Genomic DNA, 20045 nt, shown 5'->3' on the forward strand with positions numbered 1-20045 from the left:
CATGTAACCATCTTGATCAATCCTAGGTGTTGGAGATAATTCTCGATCGTACTGAATTGATCGACTTTAATGTCTTCTCGTTCTAATGTGAAGCCAACGTGACTGAATCATTAAAAAAAGAAATGTACTTCTACTTACATCAACAATGAGATCTTTTGACTCCTGATTCTATTTTCTTCACTTCACAAAAAAAACAACGGAGAGACTTCAGCTCATCCAAAACGCTGCAGCGAGGCTGCTGACTAGAACCAAGAGGAGAGACCACATCAGTCCAGTGTTGGCTGCTCTACACTGGCTTGCAGTAACTTTTAGAATTGATTTTAAGGTCCTCCTTCTTGTATACAAAGCCCTAAACGGAACCGCACCAAGTTACACTGCAAACTCTCTAATAAACTATGTGCCCCCAAGAACATTACGATCATCCACTACTGGTTTATTAAATGTTCCCAGAAACATCCAAAAGAAAATTGGGGATGCAGCCATTATCAATTATGCACCAAAGCTATGGAACACTTTACCTGCAGACATTAGGGAGGCAAGCTCACTCAATATCTTCAAAAGTAAGCTAAAAACATATCTCTTTACTTTATTTTATATATTTTTATCTTAGCCACTTTAAACTAATTTAAATGATTTCATACATTTTTAAGCTTGGTGTGGCAGTGGGGTGTGGTTAGGGCGCCGGCTGCTGTGGAGAGACAGGAGTGTCCCAGCTGGAGGCCAGACAGCTGAACGGAATCAGGTAATCAGTCACATAATAAATGCATGGTGATGGCCTGGTTCTGTTCTCTTGCAGTAGGCTGGGTTCGAGACTCGACGGAGACGTGTCAGGTAAATTAATCCTGATCTTCATTAATCCACACTGGAAAGACTATCACATGTATTTGTCCTACCTCAATCAATATGTATTACGACACTACGAATATGTTTCTGCACGATTATGTATTTTCTGCACAACTATGTATTTTCTGCACAATTATGTATTTTCTGCACAACTATGTATTACAAACATAATAGGGGCACTTCCCCTTTAAGAGTAACAGGTCAACAAACCATCACTTCCGGACTGCTGACGGAGGAGCGTGTAGGCGCCAAACTGGGACCAATGAGGAGAAGGTCAACGCCTACTCCATGTATTAGATGCGAATTTTCAAATGTTTGGGCACACCTGGAGCGGAGCCGTGAGACCGTAACGATGGGGCTTTTTGAGCCATGCGGTCTATGGAAACGGCGACGCGAAATGTGTCCTCAGCTGAGAATATTTTCTTTGTTTGACTTATTGCGTTAAATAAATATATAGATTACATCAGGAGATTGCTGTTTTGATTCGACCTTTAAGCTCCGAGTTCTTCAGCTTTTTCCTACCCATTACTCCCTAACCAGTTTCCTTTGTTTTCCCCTCCACAGGACCCAGCCTACGCGTCTGGTCGCCCGGCACCGCAGAGGGCTCCTCAAATGTCAGGGCTGGGGTGCTGGCGGTGCGGCAAGCTCGGCCACACCCGGCGGGACTGTCCAGTCATGGAGGTGGGGCAGCTGGTCCGGATTGTGGCACCGCCAGACTCCTCCCCCGGTCCGGAAGGGGTGTACCGTGTACCGGTATGTATACAGGGGGGGTATTCACCAAGCTCTGTGGGACTCGGGGTGTACGCAGACCATGGTCCACCAGCGCTTGGTTCGGCCCGGGGCATTGCTGGAGGCGTCGTGGGTGAAGGTGAGGTGTGTGCATGGGGATATTCACGAGTACCCGGTGGTGACCCTGGTAATTTCATTTAAGGGGAAAAAGCATAGAGTCAAGGCTGGAGTTAGTACTCGCCTCACGCACCCCCTCATACTGGGAACGAATTGGCCGGGGTTTGACAAGATAGCGGGGAAGACTGGGGGGGTGCGTTCACGGGCGGTAGGGAAATGTGAGTTGTGTGCGGTGTTCAGTGGGGAGACGGAGGTGGCGAACGCCGGGGAGGGGAGGGGAGGGCAGGGCCGGAGGAGGCTTGTGACGAGCTTCCACCGTTACGTCCGGTGGAGGACTTTCCCCTCGAGCAGTCTCGAGATGAGACCCTCCGTCACGCGTTCGAGAAAGTAGTGTGTGTGGATGGTTCCCCACTACACCCGAACGTCGCACTGACACACCCCCACTTCTCGGTGATTAGGGACAGACTGTACCGTGTGAGCCGTGACACACAGACAGGAGAGTTAAATACCCAGTTGTTGGTTCCGAAAAGCCGCCGGGAAACGGTTTTCCAGGCGGCTCATCATAACCCCATGTCCGGTCATCTCGGGTACGACAAGTCACTCAACCGGATCATGGCCCGATTCTATTGGCCTGGCATTCGCGCGGACGTGAAGCGGTGGTGTGCGTCCTGCCGTGAATGTCAGCTGGTTAACCCGCCGGCCACTCCAAGAGCGCCGTTGCACCCATTGCCATTAATTGAGGTGCCGTTCGACAGAATTGGTATGGACCTCATCGGGCCATTAGACCGGAGCGCACGGGGATATCGCTTTGTGTTGGTCCTAGTGGATTACGCAACGCGATATCCGGAAGCAGTGCCGCTGCGTAACATCGCGGCAAAGAGTGTGGCGCAGGCACTGTTCCAGGTCATCTCCCGAGTTGGGATCCCGAAAGAGATCTTGACTGACCAGGGCACGTCCTTTATGTCACGCACTTTACGCGAGCTGTACGGGCTACTCGGCGTCCGCTCCATTAGGACTAGTGTGTACCACCCGCAGACAGACGGGCTGGTGGAGCGGTTTAACAAAACGCTGAAGAATATGGTTCGTAAGTTCGTTCACGAAGATAGTCGCAATTGGGACAAATGGTTAGACCCTCTGTTGTTCGCAGTGCGGGAGGTTCGCCAGGCCTCCACGGGATTTTCTCCCTTTGAGTTGTTGTTTGGCAGGAAGCCACGGGGTGTTTTGGACCTGGTTAAAGAAAACTGGGAGGAGGGTCCTAGCACAAGTAAGAATGAAGTTCAGTACGTCCTGGACCTGAGAGCGAAACTCCATTCACTGGGACAGTTATCACGTGAGAATTTACTCCAGGCCCAGGAACGTCAGCAGTGGCTGTATAACAGAGGGTCGAGACTCAGGCAATTTTCACCGGGAGATAAAGTACTTGTATTGCTCCCTACCTCTAGCTCCAAATTACTCGCCAAGTGGCAAGGGCCCTTTGTGGTCACCCGGCAGGTGGGGGACGTCGATTACGAGGTGGTGCGGTCGGACAGGGGGGGAGCGACACAAATTTACCACCTCAATCTCTTAAAAGAGTGGAGAGAGGTGGCCTCTGTCTCTCTGGCTACTACGGTGATGGAGAAAGATGAGCTGGGGCCGGAGGTATTAAAAACGGTAAAATCAGCCCCGGTTTTTTGTGACAGCCAGCTTTCACCGGGTCAGAGAGCGGACGTTGCCACGTTGCAAGGGCTTTTTGCCGATGTGTTCTCCCCCTGCCCGGGCTCACCACCCTCGCACACCACCACATAGAGACTCCCCCGGGCGTGACGGTACGGTCACGACCCTATCGGCTGCCTGAACACCAGAGGAAAATTGTTCAGGCGGAGCTTCAGGCCATGCTGGAGATGGGAGTAATAGAAGAGTCCAGCAGTGCTTGGTCTTGTCCCGTTGTGCTGGTCCACAAGTCCGACGGGTCAATTCGGTTCTGTGTGGACTATCGTAGGGTTAATGAGGTGTCCAAATTCGATGCTACCCAATGCCCCGGGTCGACGAACTCCTGGACCGGTTGGGCACGGCTCGCTTTTATACGACACTGGATTTGACCAAGGGTTACTGGCAGATTCCCCTGTCTCCAGAGTCCAGGGAAAAAACGGCATTCTCCACTCCGTATGGCTTATACCAATTTGTGACTCTTCCTTTCGGGTTGTTTGGGGCCCCCGCCACCTTTCAGCGGCTCATGGACCGGGTTCTGCGTCCTCACTCGGCGTATGCTGCTGCCTACTTAGACGACGTGATCATACACAGCGAGACGTGGGAGCAGCATATGCAGCAGGTGGGGGCAGTGCTCGAGTCCCTGAGGAGCGCGGGCGGGGCTCACAGCCAACCCGAAGAAGTGTGCGGTTGGGCGGAGGGAGGTACGGTATCTGGGGTGCCACTTGGGTGGCGGGCAGGTGCGGCCTCAGCTGGAAAAGACTGCCGCCATTTCCGCCTGCTCGGCACCTAAGACGAAAAAAGAGGTCAGGAGGTTTATGGGGCTGGCCGGCTACTATCGTCGGTTCATTCCGGGGTTCGCGGAGCTGACCTGCCCCTTGACCGACCTGACCCGAAAGGGTGCTTCAGATCCGGTCCAGTGGACGGAGCCGTGCCAGCGGGCGTTTGAGAGGGTAAAGAAAGCCCTCTGTGGGGAGCCACTACTGTTCTCTCCTAACTTTGCTCTCCCTTTTGTTTTGCAGACCGACGCCTCGAACAGCGGAGTGGGAGCCGTTCTGTCCCAGGAGGTGGAGGGGGTCGACCGCCCCGTACTGTACATTAGCCGGAAGCTGGCTCAGCGGGAGGTGAACTACAGTACGGTGGAGAAAGAATGCCTCGCCATACGGTGGGCGGTCGATGCCCTGCGTTATTACCTCCTGGGGCGCTCTTTCACTCTCTGGTCGGACCATGCCCCGCTCCAGTGGCTCCACCGCATGAAGGATGCCAACGCCCGGATCACCCGTTGGTATCTGGCGTTGCAACTGTTGGGTTTTGAGGCCCAAAGGGCGCTGAGGTAGTCTTTCAATTGAATCCAGTAAACTTCTAGTTGATCAAGATACTTATTTATTTAAAGTGATGATGACAGCAATATCAAAAAATACCCTCAGCCGAGGACACTTTCACACACCAAGTCCACAGTCCGAATCAATAAAGAGCCAGTTAGCTGTCTGTTGGTACAAGTGAAAGTGTTACAAAAACATTTTGCTATATTCTCTACAAAAGGGTGTCGTCGTCCCTCATTGGTCCATGTTGGCGCGGTTATGCCCCTTGGTGGGCCGTCTTGTAGGTGGCGAGATGGAGGTGGACCTGAAACTCTTTGAAGAGAACCTACAGTGCTTCACATTCATAACTAAATAGTGCTCATTATACATTTGTGCAGAAATACATGTTGTGCAATAATACATTTAGATTGAGGTGGACGAGTACATGTGATAATCATTAAATGTGACATAATACGTAATACATTTTGATTGAGGTGGACGAGTACATGTGATAATCATTAAATGTGACACAATACAATCAGGAGTTTATTTACTTCTCACAACCGTTCAACTTCAAGGTGATCCACAGGCCGGGTAACCGGATGGTTGTGGCTGATTTCCTCTCCCGCTCGGCGGAGGCGGGGGGGGGGGGGAGTTAGCTTGCGGCCGGCGGGCTCCCGGCCTGAGTCGGGCGGTGGGGGTGTGTGGCAGTGGGGTGTGGTTAGGGCGCCGGCTGCTGTGGAGAGACAGGAGTGTCCCAGCTGGAGGCCAGACAGCTGAACGGAATCAGGTAATCAGTCACATAATAAATGCATGGTGATGGCCTGGTTCTGGTCTCTTGCAGTAGGCTGGGTTCGAGACTCGACGGAGACGCTTATGCAGCCACGACGCAGGACAGTCGAAGAGCAGCAGAGCGACCGACCGACAGGAGAGCGACCTGTGTCAGCTGTGCCTGTGTACCTTTGTGAGAATAAAGCGTGTGTGTGACACTACCCCTCCTCTCCTTCATAATTATCCCTGACTGTGGACAAGAGGGTCCACACTTGGTTTTCCTGAAGAAGGATCATTTAGTGTTGAGGAAGTAAGAAAGTTAAAAGTAAGGTTGAGAGAGCAAGAGGAAAAAGTAATGTCAAAGAGAGATTAAATCTGAAGCGTTGAAAACAATGGAAGAACATAAAGACAGTTTATGTTATGGGAGAAGGAAGCAGAGAACAGGGATAGGAAGAAAGTATGTGGATTATTTGCAAAGACAAATTTAGATGAAAGTACAGACAAAGGGATTATGAAAATGTCAAAGAATGTGTAAAGGCTGCTATTTTATCTGCTATTTTAATTCAGCTATTTTTATACAATTTTAATTCTGCTATATTATATTTTAATTCTGCAATTTTAATTCTGCTATTTTATCTGCTATTTTATAATATTTTAATTCAGCTATTTTTATAATGGTACTTCAGACTCATTTACATCTACACTGAGATTATTGTACTGTAAATGCTCTTATTCTGTCCTTGTACTAATTGTTATGTTTTTGCTGTGAAGCACTTTGGGCTGCACTTCTTGTATGAAAGGTGCTATACAAATAAAGATTATTATTATTATTATTATTACTGGCACTGCCATCAGTGCAGACTGACAGTTGTTTCAAAATAACACAGTGTTTAGGAAGCAAATGACTTTCTCTTTGTAGGGAAAGCTTCTGACTAATATCTAAAGCTCAAATTGAGATGTTACTATCGCATTTTACAGATCTAAAGAAGTTTATGCATTATTTTGATTTAGTCAGTAGCTGAATTGTTGTCTCAGATGAACAAATACTGGCTTGTTAGTCAGGTAGGTTGTTGTCATATGACAAAGGGATTCCGCTCTGCACACTTCTTGTCAAATACTTACAAGGTGCCAAGAATGAATGCCTGAAATGGATGCAGAGTGATGCAATGCTGTGTGATGATGGCATGCTTCACGATTCACAGAACCCATGTTAAAAAACACACATATTTTGTTCTCAAGCTAGTTTTATTTCTTTACTTTACAAAAACAATATAGTTGTACAAGTTACAAATATACTTTGAATAACACGATTTCTATAAATGTTTCAGAAAATTCTATACACTTTCAAAATAACAGCATCCCGTGTTCTTGTTCAGCTCTTCGAAGCACCAACCACATGCACAACACCACACACACACACACACACACACACACACAAACATCTCATATCATTCTTAATAATCTGTGTTGGAAGTTTCTTTGTCTGTGGTGTCTCTGTGGCTGAAATTCCCTCTGCTTTGCTGACTCCCGCAGAAGTATCTAGGCAGCACATTGCGCAGTGACTTCCTGAACTTCTCCCCTACAAATGCATAGATGACTGGATTCACACAGCAGTGAGACAGTGCAATGATTTCAGCAAAGCCCATGGCAGAGTCGATGCCTTTTGAAGCCTCGCAGGTGTTCAGGGCGTCGTGGAACAGCTGTAGTGTTTTAAGGAATACTGTGACATTGTACGGGACCCAGCACACTACAAACACACACACAATGGTGAATATCAGCTTAACAGCTCTGTTCTTTTTGGAGTTCCTAGACTTGGACAGCACAACAAGGATTTTCACATAGCAGAAAATCATGATCGGGAGGCCCACGAAAAGGCCCACTGTGTTCTCGCTGAAGTTTCGCAGCATCTTCCAAAACCGCTGACTTTCATCTGGGTACTCTGGCTGGCACTGGGAGCTGTTGTCAAATGCATCTATCTCCAAAGAGGCGAATACCACCCCAGGGATTGCCATGATGACTGATATAACCCAGATAATGATGCTGGCTGTGATTCCATAGGGAAGTGTCCGCGCTCGCATGGCTGCAACAGCGTGGACGATGGCCAGGTAGCGGTCCACACTCATTAGGGTCACAAAGAAAGTCCCACTGTAGAAACCCACCTGTTCAGAGGAGCGAAGTGGCAAGCAAAGTCAGAATCGGGCTTTATCGACCTCATTGAGGTTTTTCATACCGCAGCTGTCTCACATGTCAGCAAAGAACAGCTGTTGTTCACAAAGAAAACACCTGATCTCACCTTGGTTATTGGCAGAATATCTAGAGCAGTGGATAGAAATAATTGCACAAACTAGTTATATAATATTAGCAGTAACATATATTTTTAGTTTGCTTCACTGTACCCTTACATGTATGGATATGGACATTTAAGGATATTTCAGATGTAGGTCAGTGTTAGGGAGTCACTTGCCACATGCCTCATCATAACATTTCATACCTTAACAAAAAAAAAGAAAATTCCAAAATGTACAACTAAATATAGGAAGATGTGTTTTCATAGCTAATTAATAATGCATGTCTTTATAATTTCTGCATTCTGAAATAATAAGTACCAAAAACTCTGCTCAGTTTCAAATGTCAAATTATGAGGGATTTGTTATAGTTTTACAATTTATTTTAGTTTCTAAAAATGATTACAATAAAGCCCCACCTGATAGACTCCTGTCAGGAGTTTGCATGATGCAAGGTTCTGAGAATTGTTGACCCAGAGGGGCAGGGATCCAGCCAGTATGAGGTCGGACAGGGCCAGGTTGAAGAGGCATATGTCCGTCACAGATTTCAGCTTTATGTGCCGGAGGAGAACCCAAAGAATTGTGGTGTTGCCTGTGAAATATATTCAAATGACTAGTACATACTTTAGGTTTCCTATTACTTCTGTTGCACATATCTCATTTTTTCTTGCATTGGTTTCAAATAAAATGGAAGAGAAGTTACATGTTAGTATTGAACATACCTAGTACACTTATACAAAACAGGATGTAGTACAGAACTGGCATCTCCAGACCGGGACCCTCATCACAGTCATTATAATCATATTCCAAGTTCTCCGATGTGTTCATACTGCTGTGTAAGGAGGAACACAACACACACAAATTACTTTGGATAAACACTTATGAGGTGGAAGGTATTAATACAGACACGCTACAAAAACCCCACAATGTACAACATATCTAGAGCGACGCAAAGTCAAAATTGTGATTGTTGTAATGAGTATGATATAATATGGGGGCATCAGGGTGACCAGGTGGCATCATACTATCAACAAAACAATTCCATAATTATTATATGACATCAATCAAATCACTCCAAGTCAAACTGCAAATAAATGAATCATATAAATGACCTTCAAGTTATAATAAAGATGAAATATTACACTTCAAAGTTTCCCGTACACTACAATTCTACCTTTTTATTTTGTTTGGCAACCTATTTTATACGCGTTTACAAAAGTAAGTTATTCCAGTTCCTGCCACATACCAACCTAAATAAACAAGTAGGCTACCCATGTTGGTATCAAATGAAGGCAATAACAAGTCTACATCACTTGCTCAAGTCTGATGGGCATGAGTTTCACCAAGTAACACAACTGGAACTTGTGACACTCAAGTGACACTCAAGGGGCTCTCTTGTTATTACCTTTATGTAAAGCATTGAGTTGTTGTTGTACAGCTCTGTCGTTCAAAAGTAACGCCCAAGCTTTTGCATTTTCAAACCTAACACAACACACAATACTAACTTAGTGTTCCTCTCAGACTTTCAATCCATCAACAAATTAAAGAGTAAAAACTACACAAAACAATCTTAAACTTCTTTTAACTGTTAATTCAGCTTTTTTTTTGCCCAAAACCTAATCCTGTTGTTTCCTGAGGGCCTTGAATGCCACACTCTCTCCATGTAACCATCTTGATCAATCCTAGGTGTTGGAGATAATTCTCGATCGTACTGAATTGATCGACTTTAATGTCTTCTCGTTCTAATGTGAAGCCAACGTGACTGAATCATTAAAAAAAGAAATGTACTTCTACTTACATCAACAATGAGATCTTTTGACTCCTGATTCTATTTTCACAGTGGGGTGTGGTTAGGGCGCCGGCTGCTGTGGAGAGACAGGAGTGTCCCAGCTGGAGGCCAGACAGCTGAACGGAATCAGGTAATCAGTCACATAATAAATGCATGGTGATGGCCTGGTTCTGTTCTCTTGCAGTAGGCTGGGTTCGAGACTCGACGGAGACGTGTCAGGTAAATTAATCCTGATCTTCATTAATCCACACTGGAAAGACTATCACATGTATTTGTCCTACCTCAATCAATATGTATTACGACACTACGAATATGTTTCTGCACGATTATGTATTTTCTGCACAACTATGTATTTTCTGCACAACTATGTATTTTCTGCACAATTATGTATTTTCTGCACAACTATGTATTACAAACATAATAGGGGCACTTCCCCTTTAAGAGTAACAGGTCAACAAACCATCACTTCCGGACTGCTGACGGAGGAGCGTGTAGGCGCCAAACTGGGACCAATGAGGAGAAGGTCAACGCCTACTCCATGTATTAGATGCGAATTTTCAAATGTTTGGGCACACCTGGAGCGGAGCCGTGAGACCGTAACGATGGGGCTTTTTGAGCCATGCGGTCTATGGAAACGGCGACGCGAAATGTGTCCTCAGCTGAGAATATTTTCTTTGTTTGACTTATTGCGTTAAATAAATATATAGATTACATCAGGAGATTGCTGTTTTGATTCGACCTTTAAGCTCCGAGTTCTTCAGCTTTTTCCTACCCATTACTCCCTAACCAGTTTCCTTTGTTTTCCCCTCCACAGGACCCAGCCTACGCGTCTGGTCGCCCGGCACCGCAGAGGGCTCCTCAAATGTCAGGGCTGGGGTGCTGGCGGTGCGGCAAGCTCGGCCACACCCGGCGGGACTGTCCAGTCATGGAGGTGGGGCAGCTGGTCCGGATTGTGGCACCGCCAGACTCCTCCCCCGGTCCGGAAGGGGTGTACCGTGTACCGGTATGTATACAGGGGGGGTATTCACCAAGCTCTGTGGGACTCGGGGTGTACGCAGACCATGGTCCACCAGCGCTTGGTTCGGCCCGGGGCATTGCTGGAGGCGTCGTGGGTGAAGGTGAGGTGTGTGCATGGGGATATTCACGAGTACCCGGTGGTGACCCTGGTAATTTCATTTAAGGGGAAAAAGCATAGAGTCAAGGCTGGAGTTAGTACTCGCCTCACGCACCCCCTCATACTGGGAACGAATTGGCCGGGGTTTGACAAGATAGCGGGGAAGACTGGGGGGGTGCGTTCACGGGCGGTAGGGAAATGTGAGTTGTGTGCGGTGTTCAGTGGGGAGACGGAGGTGGCGAACGCCGGGGAGGGGAGGGCAGGGCCGGAGGAGGCTTGTGACGAGCTTCCACCGTTACGTCCGGTGGAGGACTTTCCCCTCGAGCAGTCTCGAGATGAGACCCTCCGTCACGCGTTCGAGAAAGTAGTGTGTGTGGATGGTTCCCCACTACACCCGAACGTCGCACTGACACACCCCCACTTCTCGGTGATTAGGGACAGACTGTACCGTGTGAGCCGTGACACACAGACAGGAGAGTTAAATACCCAGTTGTTGGTTCCGAAAAGCCGCCGGGAAACGGTTTTCCAGGCGGCTCATCATAACCCCATGTCCGGTCATCTCGGGTACGACAAGTCACTCAACCGGATCATGGCCCGATTCTATTGGCCTGGCATTCGCGCGGACGTGAAGCGGTGGTGTGCGTCCTGCCGTGAATGTCAGCTGGTTAACCCGCCGGCCACTCCAAGAGCGCCGTTGCACCCATTGCCATTAATTGAGGTGCCGTTCGACAGAATTGGTATGGACCTCATCGGGCCATTAGACCGGAGCGCACGGGGATATCGCTTTGTGTTGGTCCTAGTGGATTACGCAACGCGATATCCGGAAGCAGTGCCGCTGCGTAACATCGCGGCAAAGAGTGTGGCGCAGGCACTGTTCCAGGTCATCTCCCGAGTTGGGATCCCGAAAGAGATCTTGACTGACCAGGGCACGTCCTTTATGTCACGCACTTTACGCGAGCTGTACGGGCTACTCGGCGTCCGCTCCATTAGGACTAGTGTGTACCACCCGCAGACAGACGGGCTGGTGGAGCGGTTTAACAAAACGCTGAAGAATATGGTTCGTAAGTTCGTTCACGAAGATAGTCGCAATTGGGACAAATGGTTAGACCCTCTGTTGTTCGCAGTGCGGGAGGTTCGCCAGGCCTCCACGGGATTTTCTCCCTTTGAGTTGTTGTTTGGCAGGAAGCCACGGGGTGTTTTGGACCTGGTTAAAGAAAACTGGGAGGAGGGTCCTAGCACAAGTAAGAATGAAGTTCAGTACGTCCTGGACCTGAGAGCGAAACTCCATTCACTGGGACAGTTATCACGTGAGAATTTACTCCAGGCCCAGGAACGTCAGCAGTGGCTGTATAACAGAGGGTCGAGACTCAGGCAATTTTCACCGGGAGATAAAGTACTTGTATTGCTCCCTACCTCTAGCTCCAAATTACTCGCCAAGTGGCAAGGGCCCTTTGTGGTCACCCGGCAGGTGGGGGACGTCGATTACGAGGTGGTGCGGTCGGACAGGGGGGGAGCGACACAAATTTACCACCTCAATCTCTTAAAAGAGTGGAGAGAGGTGGCCTCTGTCTCTCTGGCTACTACGGTGATGGAGAAAGATGAGCTGGGGCCGGAGGTATTAAAAACGGTAAAATCAGCCCCGGTTTTTTGTGACAGCCAGCTTTCACCGGGTCAGAGAGCGGACGTTGCCACGTTGCAAGGGCTTTTTGCCGATGTGTTCTCCCCCTGCCCGGGCTCACCACCCTCGCACACCACCACATAGAGACTCCCCCGGGCGTGACGGTACGGTCACGACCCTATCGGCTGCCTGAACACCAGAGGAAAATTGTTCAGGCGGAGCTTCAGGCCATGCTGGAGATGGGAGTAATAGAAGAGTCCAGCAGTGCTTGGTCTTGTCCCGTTGTGCTGGTCCACAAGTCCGACGGGTCAATTCGGTTCTGTGTGGACTATCGTAGGGTTAATGAGGTGTCCAAATTCGATGCTACCCAATGCCCCGGGTCGACGAACTCCTGGACCGGTTGGGCACGGCTCGCTTTTATACGACACTGGATTTGACCAAGGGTTACTGGCAGATTCCCCTGTCTCCAGAGTCCAGGGAAAAAACGGCATTCTCCACTCCGTATGGCTTATACCAATTTGTGACTCTTCCTTTCGGGTTGTTTGGGGCCCCCGCCACCTTTCAGCGGCTCATGGACCGGGTTCTGCGTCCTCACTCGGCGTATGCTGCTGCCTACTTAGACGACGTGATCATACACAGCGAGACGTGGGAGCAGCATATGCAGCAGGTGGGGGCAGTGCTCGAGTCCCTGAGGAGCGCGGGCGGGGCTCACAGCCAACCCGAAGAAGTGTGCGGTTGGGCGGAGGGAGGTATGGTATCTGGGGTGCCACTTGGGTGGCGGGCAGGTGCGGCCTCAGCTGGAAAAGACTGCCGCCATTTCCGCCTGCTCGGCACCTAAGACGAAAAAAGAGGTCAGGAGGTTTATGGGGCTGGCCGGCTACTATCGTCGGTTCATTCCGGGGTTCGCGGAGCTGACCTGCCCCTTGACCGACCTGACCCGAAAGGGTGCTTCAGATCCGGTCCAGTGGACGGAGCCGTGCCAGCGGGCGTTTGAGAGGGTAAAGAAAGCCCTCTGTGGGGAGCCACTACTGTTCTCTCCTAACTTTGCTCTCCCTTTTGTTTTGCAGACCGACGCCTCGAACAGCGGAGTGGGAGCCGTTCTGTCCCAGGAGGTGGAGGGGGTCGACCGCCCCGTACTGTACATTAGCCGGAAGCTGGCTCAGCGGGAGGTGAACTACAGTACGGTGGAGAAAGAATGCCTCGCCATACGGTGGGCGGTCGATGCCCTGCGTTATTACCTCCTGGGGCGCTCTTTCACTCTCTGGTCGGACCATGCCCCGCTCCAGTGGCTCCACCGCATGAAGGATGCCAACGCCCGGATCACCCGTTGGTATCTGGCGTTGCAACTGTTGGGTTTTGAGGCCCAAAGGGCGCTGAGGTAGTCTTTCAATTGAATCCAGTAAACTTCTAGTTGATCAAGATACTTATTTATTTAAAGTGATGATGACAGCAATATCAAAAAATACCCTCAGCCGAGGACACTTTCACACACCAAGTCCACAGTCCGAATCAATAAAGAGCCAGTTAGCTGTCTGTTGGTACAAGTGAAAGTGTTACAAAAACATTTTGCTATATTCTCTACAAAAGGGTGTCGTCGTCCCTCATTGGTCCATGTTGGCGCGGTTATGCCCCTTGGTGGGCCGTCTTGTAGGTGGCGAGATGGAGGTGGACCTGAAACTCTTTGAAGAGAACCTACAGTGCTTCACATTCATAACTAAATAGTGCTCATTATACATTTGTGCAGAAATACATGTTGTGCAATAATACATTTAGATTGAGGTGGACGAGTACATGTGATAATCATTAAATGTGACATAATACGTAATACATTTTGATTGAGGTGGACGAGTACATGTGATAATCATTAAATGTGACACAATACAATCAGGAGTTTATTTACTTCTCACAACCGTTCAACTTCAAGGTGATCCACAGGCCGGGTAACCGGATGGTTGTGGCTGATTTCCTCTCCCGCTCGGCGGAGGCGGGGGGGGGGGGGGGGGGGAGTTAGCTTGCGGCCGGCGGGCTCCCGGCCTGAGTCGGGCGGTGGGGGTGTGTGGCAGTGGGGTGTGGTTAGGGCGCCGGCTGCTGTGGAGAGACAGGAGTGTCCCAGCTGGAGGCCAGACAGCTGAACGGAATCAGGTAATCAGTCACATAATAAATGCATGGTGATGGCCTGGTTCTGGTCTCTTGCAGTAGGCTGGGTTCGAGACTCGACGGAGACGCTTATGCAGCCACGACGCAGGACAGTCGAAGAGCAGCAGAGCGACCGACCGACAGGAGAGCGACCTGTGTCAGCTGTGCCTGTGTACCTTTGTGAGAATAAAGCGTGTGTGTGACACTACCCCTCCTCTCCTTCATAATTATCCCTGACTGTGGACAAGAGGGTCCACACTTGGTTTTCCTGAAGAAGGATCATTTAGTGTTGAGGAAGTAAGAAAGTTAAAAGTAAGGTTGAGAGAGCAAGAGGAAAAAGTAATGTCAAAGAGAGATTAAATCTGAAGCGTTGAAAACAATGGAAGAACATAAAGACAGTTTATGTTATGGGAGAAGGAAGCAGAGAACAGGGATAGGAAGAAAGTATGTGGATTATTTGCAAAGACAAATTTAGATGAAAGTACAGACAAAGGGATTATGAAAATGTCAAAGAATGTGTAAAGGCTGCTATTTTATCTGCTATTTTAATTCAGCTATTTTTATACAATTTTAATTCTGCTATATTATATATTTTAATTCTGCAATTTTAATTCTGCTATTTTATCTGCTATTTTATAATATTTTAATTCAGCTATTTTTATAATGGTACTTCAGACTCATTTACATCTACACTGAGATTATTGTACTGTAAATGCTCTTATTCTGTCCTTGTACTAATTGTTATGTTTTTGCTGTGAAGCACTTTGGGCTGCACTTCTTGTATGAAAGGTGCTATACAAATAAAGATTATTATTATTATTATTATTACTGGCACTGCCATCAGTGCAGACTGACAGTTGTTTCAAAATAACACAGTGTTTAGGAAGCAAATGACTTTCTCTTTGTAGGGAAAGCTTCTGACTAATATCTAAAGCTCAAATTGAGATGTTACTATCGCATTTTACAGATCTAAAGAAGTTTATGCATTATTTTGATTTAGTCAGTAGCTGAATTGTTGTCTCAGATGAACAAATACTGGCTTGTTAGTCAGGTAGGTTGTTGTCATATGACAAAGGGATTCCGCTCTGCACACTTCTTGTCAAATACTTACAAGGTGCCAAGAATGAATGCCTGAAATGGATGCAGAGTGATGCAATGCTGTGTGATGATGGCATGCTTCACGATTCACAGAACCCATGTTAAAAAACACACATATTTTGTTCTCAAGCTAGTTTTATTTCTTTACTTTACAAAAACAATATAGTTGTACAAGTTACAAATATACTTTGAATAACACGATTTCTATAAATGTTTCAGAAAATTCTATACACTTTCAAAATAACAGCATCCCGTGTTCTTGTTCAGCTCTTCGAAGCACCAACCACATGCACAACACCACACACACACACACACACACACACACAAACATCTCATATCATTCTTAATAATCTGTGTTGGAAGTTTCTTTGTCTGTGGTGTCTCTGTGGCTGAAATTCCCTCTGCTTTGCTGACTCCCGCAGAAGTATCTAGGCAGCACATTGCGCAGTGACTTCCTGAACTTCTCCCCTACAAATGCATAGATGACTGGATTCACACAGCAGTGAGACAGTGCAATGATTTCAGCAAAGCCCATGGCAGAGTCGATGCCTTTTGAAGCCTCGCAGGTGTTCAGGGCGTCGTGGAACAGCTGTAGTGTTTTAAGGAATACTATGACATTGTACGGGACCCAGCACACTACAAACACACACACAATGGTGAATATCAGCTTAACAGCTCTGTTCTTTTTGGAGTTCCTAGACTTGGACAGCACAACAAGGATTTTCACATAGCAGAAAATCATGATCGGGAGGCCCACGAAAAGGCCCACTGTGTTCTCGCTGAAGTTTCGCAGCATCTTCCAAAACCGCTGACTTTCATCTGGGTACTCTGGCTGGCACTGGGAGCTGTTGTCAAATGCATCTATCTCCAAAGAGGCGAATACCACCCCAGGGATTGCCATGATGACTGATATAACCCAGATAATGATGCTGGCTGTGATTCCATAGGGAAGTGTCCGCGCTCGCATGGCTGCAACAGCGTGGACGATGGCCAGGTAGCGGTCCACACTCATTAGGGTCACAAAGAAAGTCCCACTGTAGAAACCCACCTGTTCAGAGGAGCGAAGTGGCAAGCAAAGTCAGAATCGGGCTTTATCGACCTCATTGAGGTTTTTCATACCGCAGCTGTCTCACATGTCAGCAAAGAACAGCTGTCGTTCACAAAGAAAACACCTGATCTCACCTTGGTTATTGGCAGAATATCTAGAGCAGTGGATAGAAATAATTGCACAAACTAGTTATATAATATTAGCAGTAACATATATTTTTAGTTTGCTTCACTGTACCCTTACATGTATGGATATGGACATTTAAGGATATTTCAGATGTAGGTCAGTGTTAGGGAGTCACTTGCCACATGCCTCATCATAACATTTCACACCTTAACAAAAAAAAAGAAAATTCCAAAATGTACAACTAAATATAGGAAGATGTGTTTTCATAGCTAATTAATAATGCATGTCTTTATAATTTCTGCATTCTGAAATAATAAGTACCAAAAACTCTGCTCAGTTTCAAATGTCAAATTATGAGGGATTTGTTATAGTTTTACAATTTATTTTAGTTTCTAAAAATGATTACAATAAAGCCCCACCTGATAGACTCCTGTCAGGAGTTTGCATGATGCAAGGTTCTGAGAATTGTTGACCCAGAGGGGCAGGGATCCAGCCAGTATGAGGTCGGACAGGGCCAGGTTGAAGAGGCATATGTCCGTCACAGATTTCAGCTTTATGTGCCGGAGGAGAACCCAAAGAATTGTGGTGTTGCCTGTGAAATATATTCAAATGACTAGTACATACTTTAGGTTTCCTATTACTTCTGTTGCACATATCTCATTTTTTCTTGCATTGGTTTCAAATAAAATGGAAGAGAAGTTACATGTTAGTATTGAACATACCTAGTACACTTATACAAAACAGGATGTAGTACAGAACTGGCATCTCCAGACCGGGACCCTCATCACAGTCATTATAATCATATTCCAAGTTCTCCGATGTGTTCATACTGCTGTGTAAGGAGGAACACAACACACACAAATTACTTTGGATAAACACTTATGAGGTGGAAGGTATTAATACAGACACGCTACAAAAACCCCACAATGTACAACATATCTAGAGCGACGCAAAGTCAAAATTGTGATTGTTGTAATGAGTATGATATAATATGGGGGCATCAGGGTGACCAGGTGGCATCATACTATCAACAAAACAATTCAATAATTATTATATGACATCAATCAAATCACTCCAAGTCAAACTGCAAATAAATTAATCATATAAATGACCTTCAAGTTATAATAAAGATGAAATATTACACTTCAAAGTTTCCCGTACACTACAATTCTACCTTTTTATTTTGTTTGGCAACCTATTTTATACGCGTTTACAAAAGTAAGTTATTCCAGTTCCTGCCACATACCAACCTAAATAAACAAGTAGGCTACCCATGTTGGTATCAAATGAAGGCAATAACAAGTCTACATCACTTGCTCAAGTCTGATGGGCATGAGTTTCACCAAGTAACACAACTGGAACTTGTGACACTCAAGTGACACTCAAGGGGCTCTCTTGTTATTACCTTTATGTAAAGCATTGAGTTGTTGTTGTACAGCTCTGTCGTTCAAAAGTAACGCCCAAGCTTTTGCATTTTCAAACCTAACACAACACACAATACTAACTTAGTGTTCCTCTCAGACTTTCAATCCATCAACAAATTAAAGAGTAAAAACTACACAAAACAATCTTAAGCTTCTTTTAACTGTTAATTCAGCTTTTTTTTTTGCCCAAAACCTAATCCTGTTGTTTCCTGAGGGCCTTGAATGCCACACTCTCTCCATGTAACCATCTTGATCAATCCTAGGTGTTGGAGATAATTCTCGATCGTACTGAATTGATCGACTTTAATGTCTTCTCGTTCTAATGTAAAGCCAACGTGACTGAATCATTAAAAAAAGAAATGTACTTCTACTTACATCAACAATGAGATCTTTTGACTCCTGATTCTATTTTCTTCACTTCATTTGCTCTGAACTGTTGCCTCCACTTCCAAATCTTCGAGAAACCAAAATAGAAGATGATATTGTTTTATTATGATAGACACAATGTTCCACCATCATGATGTTAGTTCCACACTGAACATTTTGTAGAGATAATGGCTTAAAAAGAGAGCAAATCATTTGAAAAGTACATGTATGAGTGAATGTGAGAGAATTCTGAGAAGTTACTGGACTTTCCCGCCCTTTAAGCCTAACCTTTCATATATATTCATTATATAGTGAGTCATGTCTGAAAGGCTTCTGTAACAAAGTTCATCGGCTGCCTTTTCAAACCAAAAATAAATCAATCCAAATCTGATAATAATTATGTTTTTGGTGTTTACTGTAGTTGATGATAATTTCACATATTATTGACTTCCTCCCTCTCTACAGTAATGTCAGAAGAAAGAAGAAACATAATCTACAACCATTACCAATCTAGATGTAGAATCACTCCATCTGTCTATGAATATCACAAAACTTCCTCCTACTCTGACCATAATCAAATTCATGCGATCTCTTTTAAACCACATCTCAAACATTTTTCTCTCACTATCAATGTTGACAGAACCACTTGCTTTGACACCCATGACGACCCTCACTTCCTGTGGCTGACGTTGTTTACACACATGCCTGTGCATACACAATCCTCGACTACACACAGGAAGTGATAGAGGTGAACGGGGTCTAGTAAATAGCATCTAATCTTTTATACAATTTAAAAATGAATGTGCTTACCGCATTGTCTGCCAGAATCACTGTTCCTGAATGTGTATGTTCTTGTGCAGGGCATCAGGCATTCATATATTACTGTCAACCTGCATTGCTCACTTGTTTTGTCAAATCCTGCTGCAGAGCGCATTTCTGGTAAAGTGAACTCTTGGTTTTGATGTTTCCTCGCATTGACTTGAAGCTGCACAAAGGTGTCAAGTGTGGTTTTCTGAGAATTGTCCCTTTTATGTGTTGACATGTGGCAAATGCTTCAGGGGAAAATGTATTCTAATGAGGAACTTTCTTCTTTTTCTTTGTATTTTCAAACACTTTTCAGGTGATATAAACTTTAGAAATTAGCATTCAGCTCATCAGGAATGACAGATTTTCAAATTTCAATATTCAATAAGTTTATGTATTTCAGACCTGATCAGACCTGAATGTATTCATCTGATGTTACAAATTAACTGTATATTTGAAATCAATTAATAAATGGATCAACTATATACTTTAACATGTTAAATCCTCAAGTAGTGGTCCTAACTATAGAGCAGGCAGCCTTTGTCATGGTACTAATTCACCACCAATAACTGCCTACCTAATTATCTGATTTGAGAATATCTTGAATTACCTTTTCTTTTTGAAGCATCTCTTTTAATTACTATAAAAATATATCTTCTCAGCTAAATATTAGAAGAATGAACATTTGTTTAATTTGATTTAAAGAAGCAGCCTGTCATTGTCATTAGGGTAAGTAACAGCGAGTCAAAGTAACTGTTCACCAATTTGAACAATGTACAATATGTAGCAA

The 20045-nt window shown here is 45.8% G+C and overlaps 2 protein-coding genes across 5 annotated transcripts; both read right to left on the reverse strand.

The window, feature by feature from the left end:
* Positions 1–6673: 6673 nt before the first annotated feature.
* LOC115021480 (C-C chemokine receptor type 2-like) lies at positions 6674–9652 on the reverse strand. The gene is made up of 4 exons (XM_029451971.1): positions 9531–9652; positions 8455–8564; positions 8152–8324; positions 6674–7606 (listed from the first exon to the last, which is right to left on the reverse strand). The coding sequence occupies exons 2-4, from the start codon at positions 8558–8560 to the stop codon at positions 6902–6904; spliced, it is 984 nt and encodes a 327-aa protein (XP_029307831.1). The 5' UTR covers positions 8561–8564; positions 9531–9652; the 3' UTR covers positions 6674–6901.
* A 5952-nt stretch (positions 9653–15604) lies between these two features.
* On the reverse strand, positions 15605–19431 carry LOC115021463 (C-C chemokine receptor type 2). 4 transcript variants are annotated; one of them, XM_029451952.1, is made up of 5 exons: positions 19262–19431; positions 18461–18539; positions 17384–17490; positions 17081–17253; positions 15605–16535 (listed from the first exon to the last, which is right to left on the reverse strand). In XM_029451952.1, the coding sequence occupies exons 3-5, from the start codon at positions 17487–17489 to the stop codon at positions 15831–15833; spliced, it is 984 nt and encodes a 327-aa protein (XP_029307812.1). In that variant the 5' UTR covers position 17490; positions 18461–18539; positions 19262–19431; the 3' UTR covers positions 15605–15830. The 4 variants fall into 4 exon arrangements, with proteins under 4 accessions (XP_029307812.1, XP_029307811.1, XP_029307810.1 ...); XM_029451951.1 differs by having other exon boundaries at positions 17384–17493; XM_029451950.1 differs by lacking the exon at positions 18461–18539 and having other exon boundaries at positions 17384–17493.
* Between the last annotated feature and the right edge of the window lie 614 nt (positions 19432–20045).

Source organism: Cottoperca gobio, chromosome 16, assembly GCF_900634415.1.
Source record: "Cottoperca gobio chromosome 16, fCotGob3.1, whole genome shotgun sequence".
In the NCBI taxonomy this organism is placed as follows: Eukaryota; Metazoa; Chordata; class Actinopteri; order Perciformes; family Bovichtidae; genus Cottoperca; species Cottoperca gobio.

Bases quoted from the DNA above. Each gene is read 5' to 3' on its own strand.
- LOC115021480 (XM_029451971.1), bottom strand. From the start codon at position 8,560: ATGAACACATCGGAGAACTTGGAATATGATTATAATGACTGTGATGAG. The intron at 8,325-8,454 runs GTATGTTCAATA...TATATTTCACAG, and splicing joins GTTTTGTATAAGTGTACTAG to GCAACACCACAATTCTTTGG. The intron at 7,607-8,151 runs GTGGGGCTTTAT...TCCTCTGAACAG, and splicing joins TCCTGACAGGAGTCTATCAG to GTGGGTTTCTACAGTGGGAC.
- LOC115021463 (XM_029451950.1), bottom strand. The intron at 17,254-17,383 runs GTATGTTCAATA...TATATTTCACAG, and splicing joins GTTTTGTATAAGTGTACTAG to GCAACACCACAATTCTTTGG. The intron at 16,536-17,080 runs GTGGGGCTTTAT...TCCTCTGAACAG, and splicing joins TCCTGACAGGAGTCTATCAG to GTGGGTTTCTACAGTGGGAC.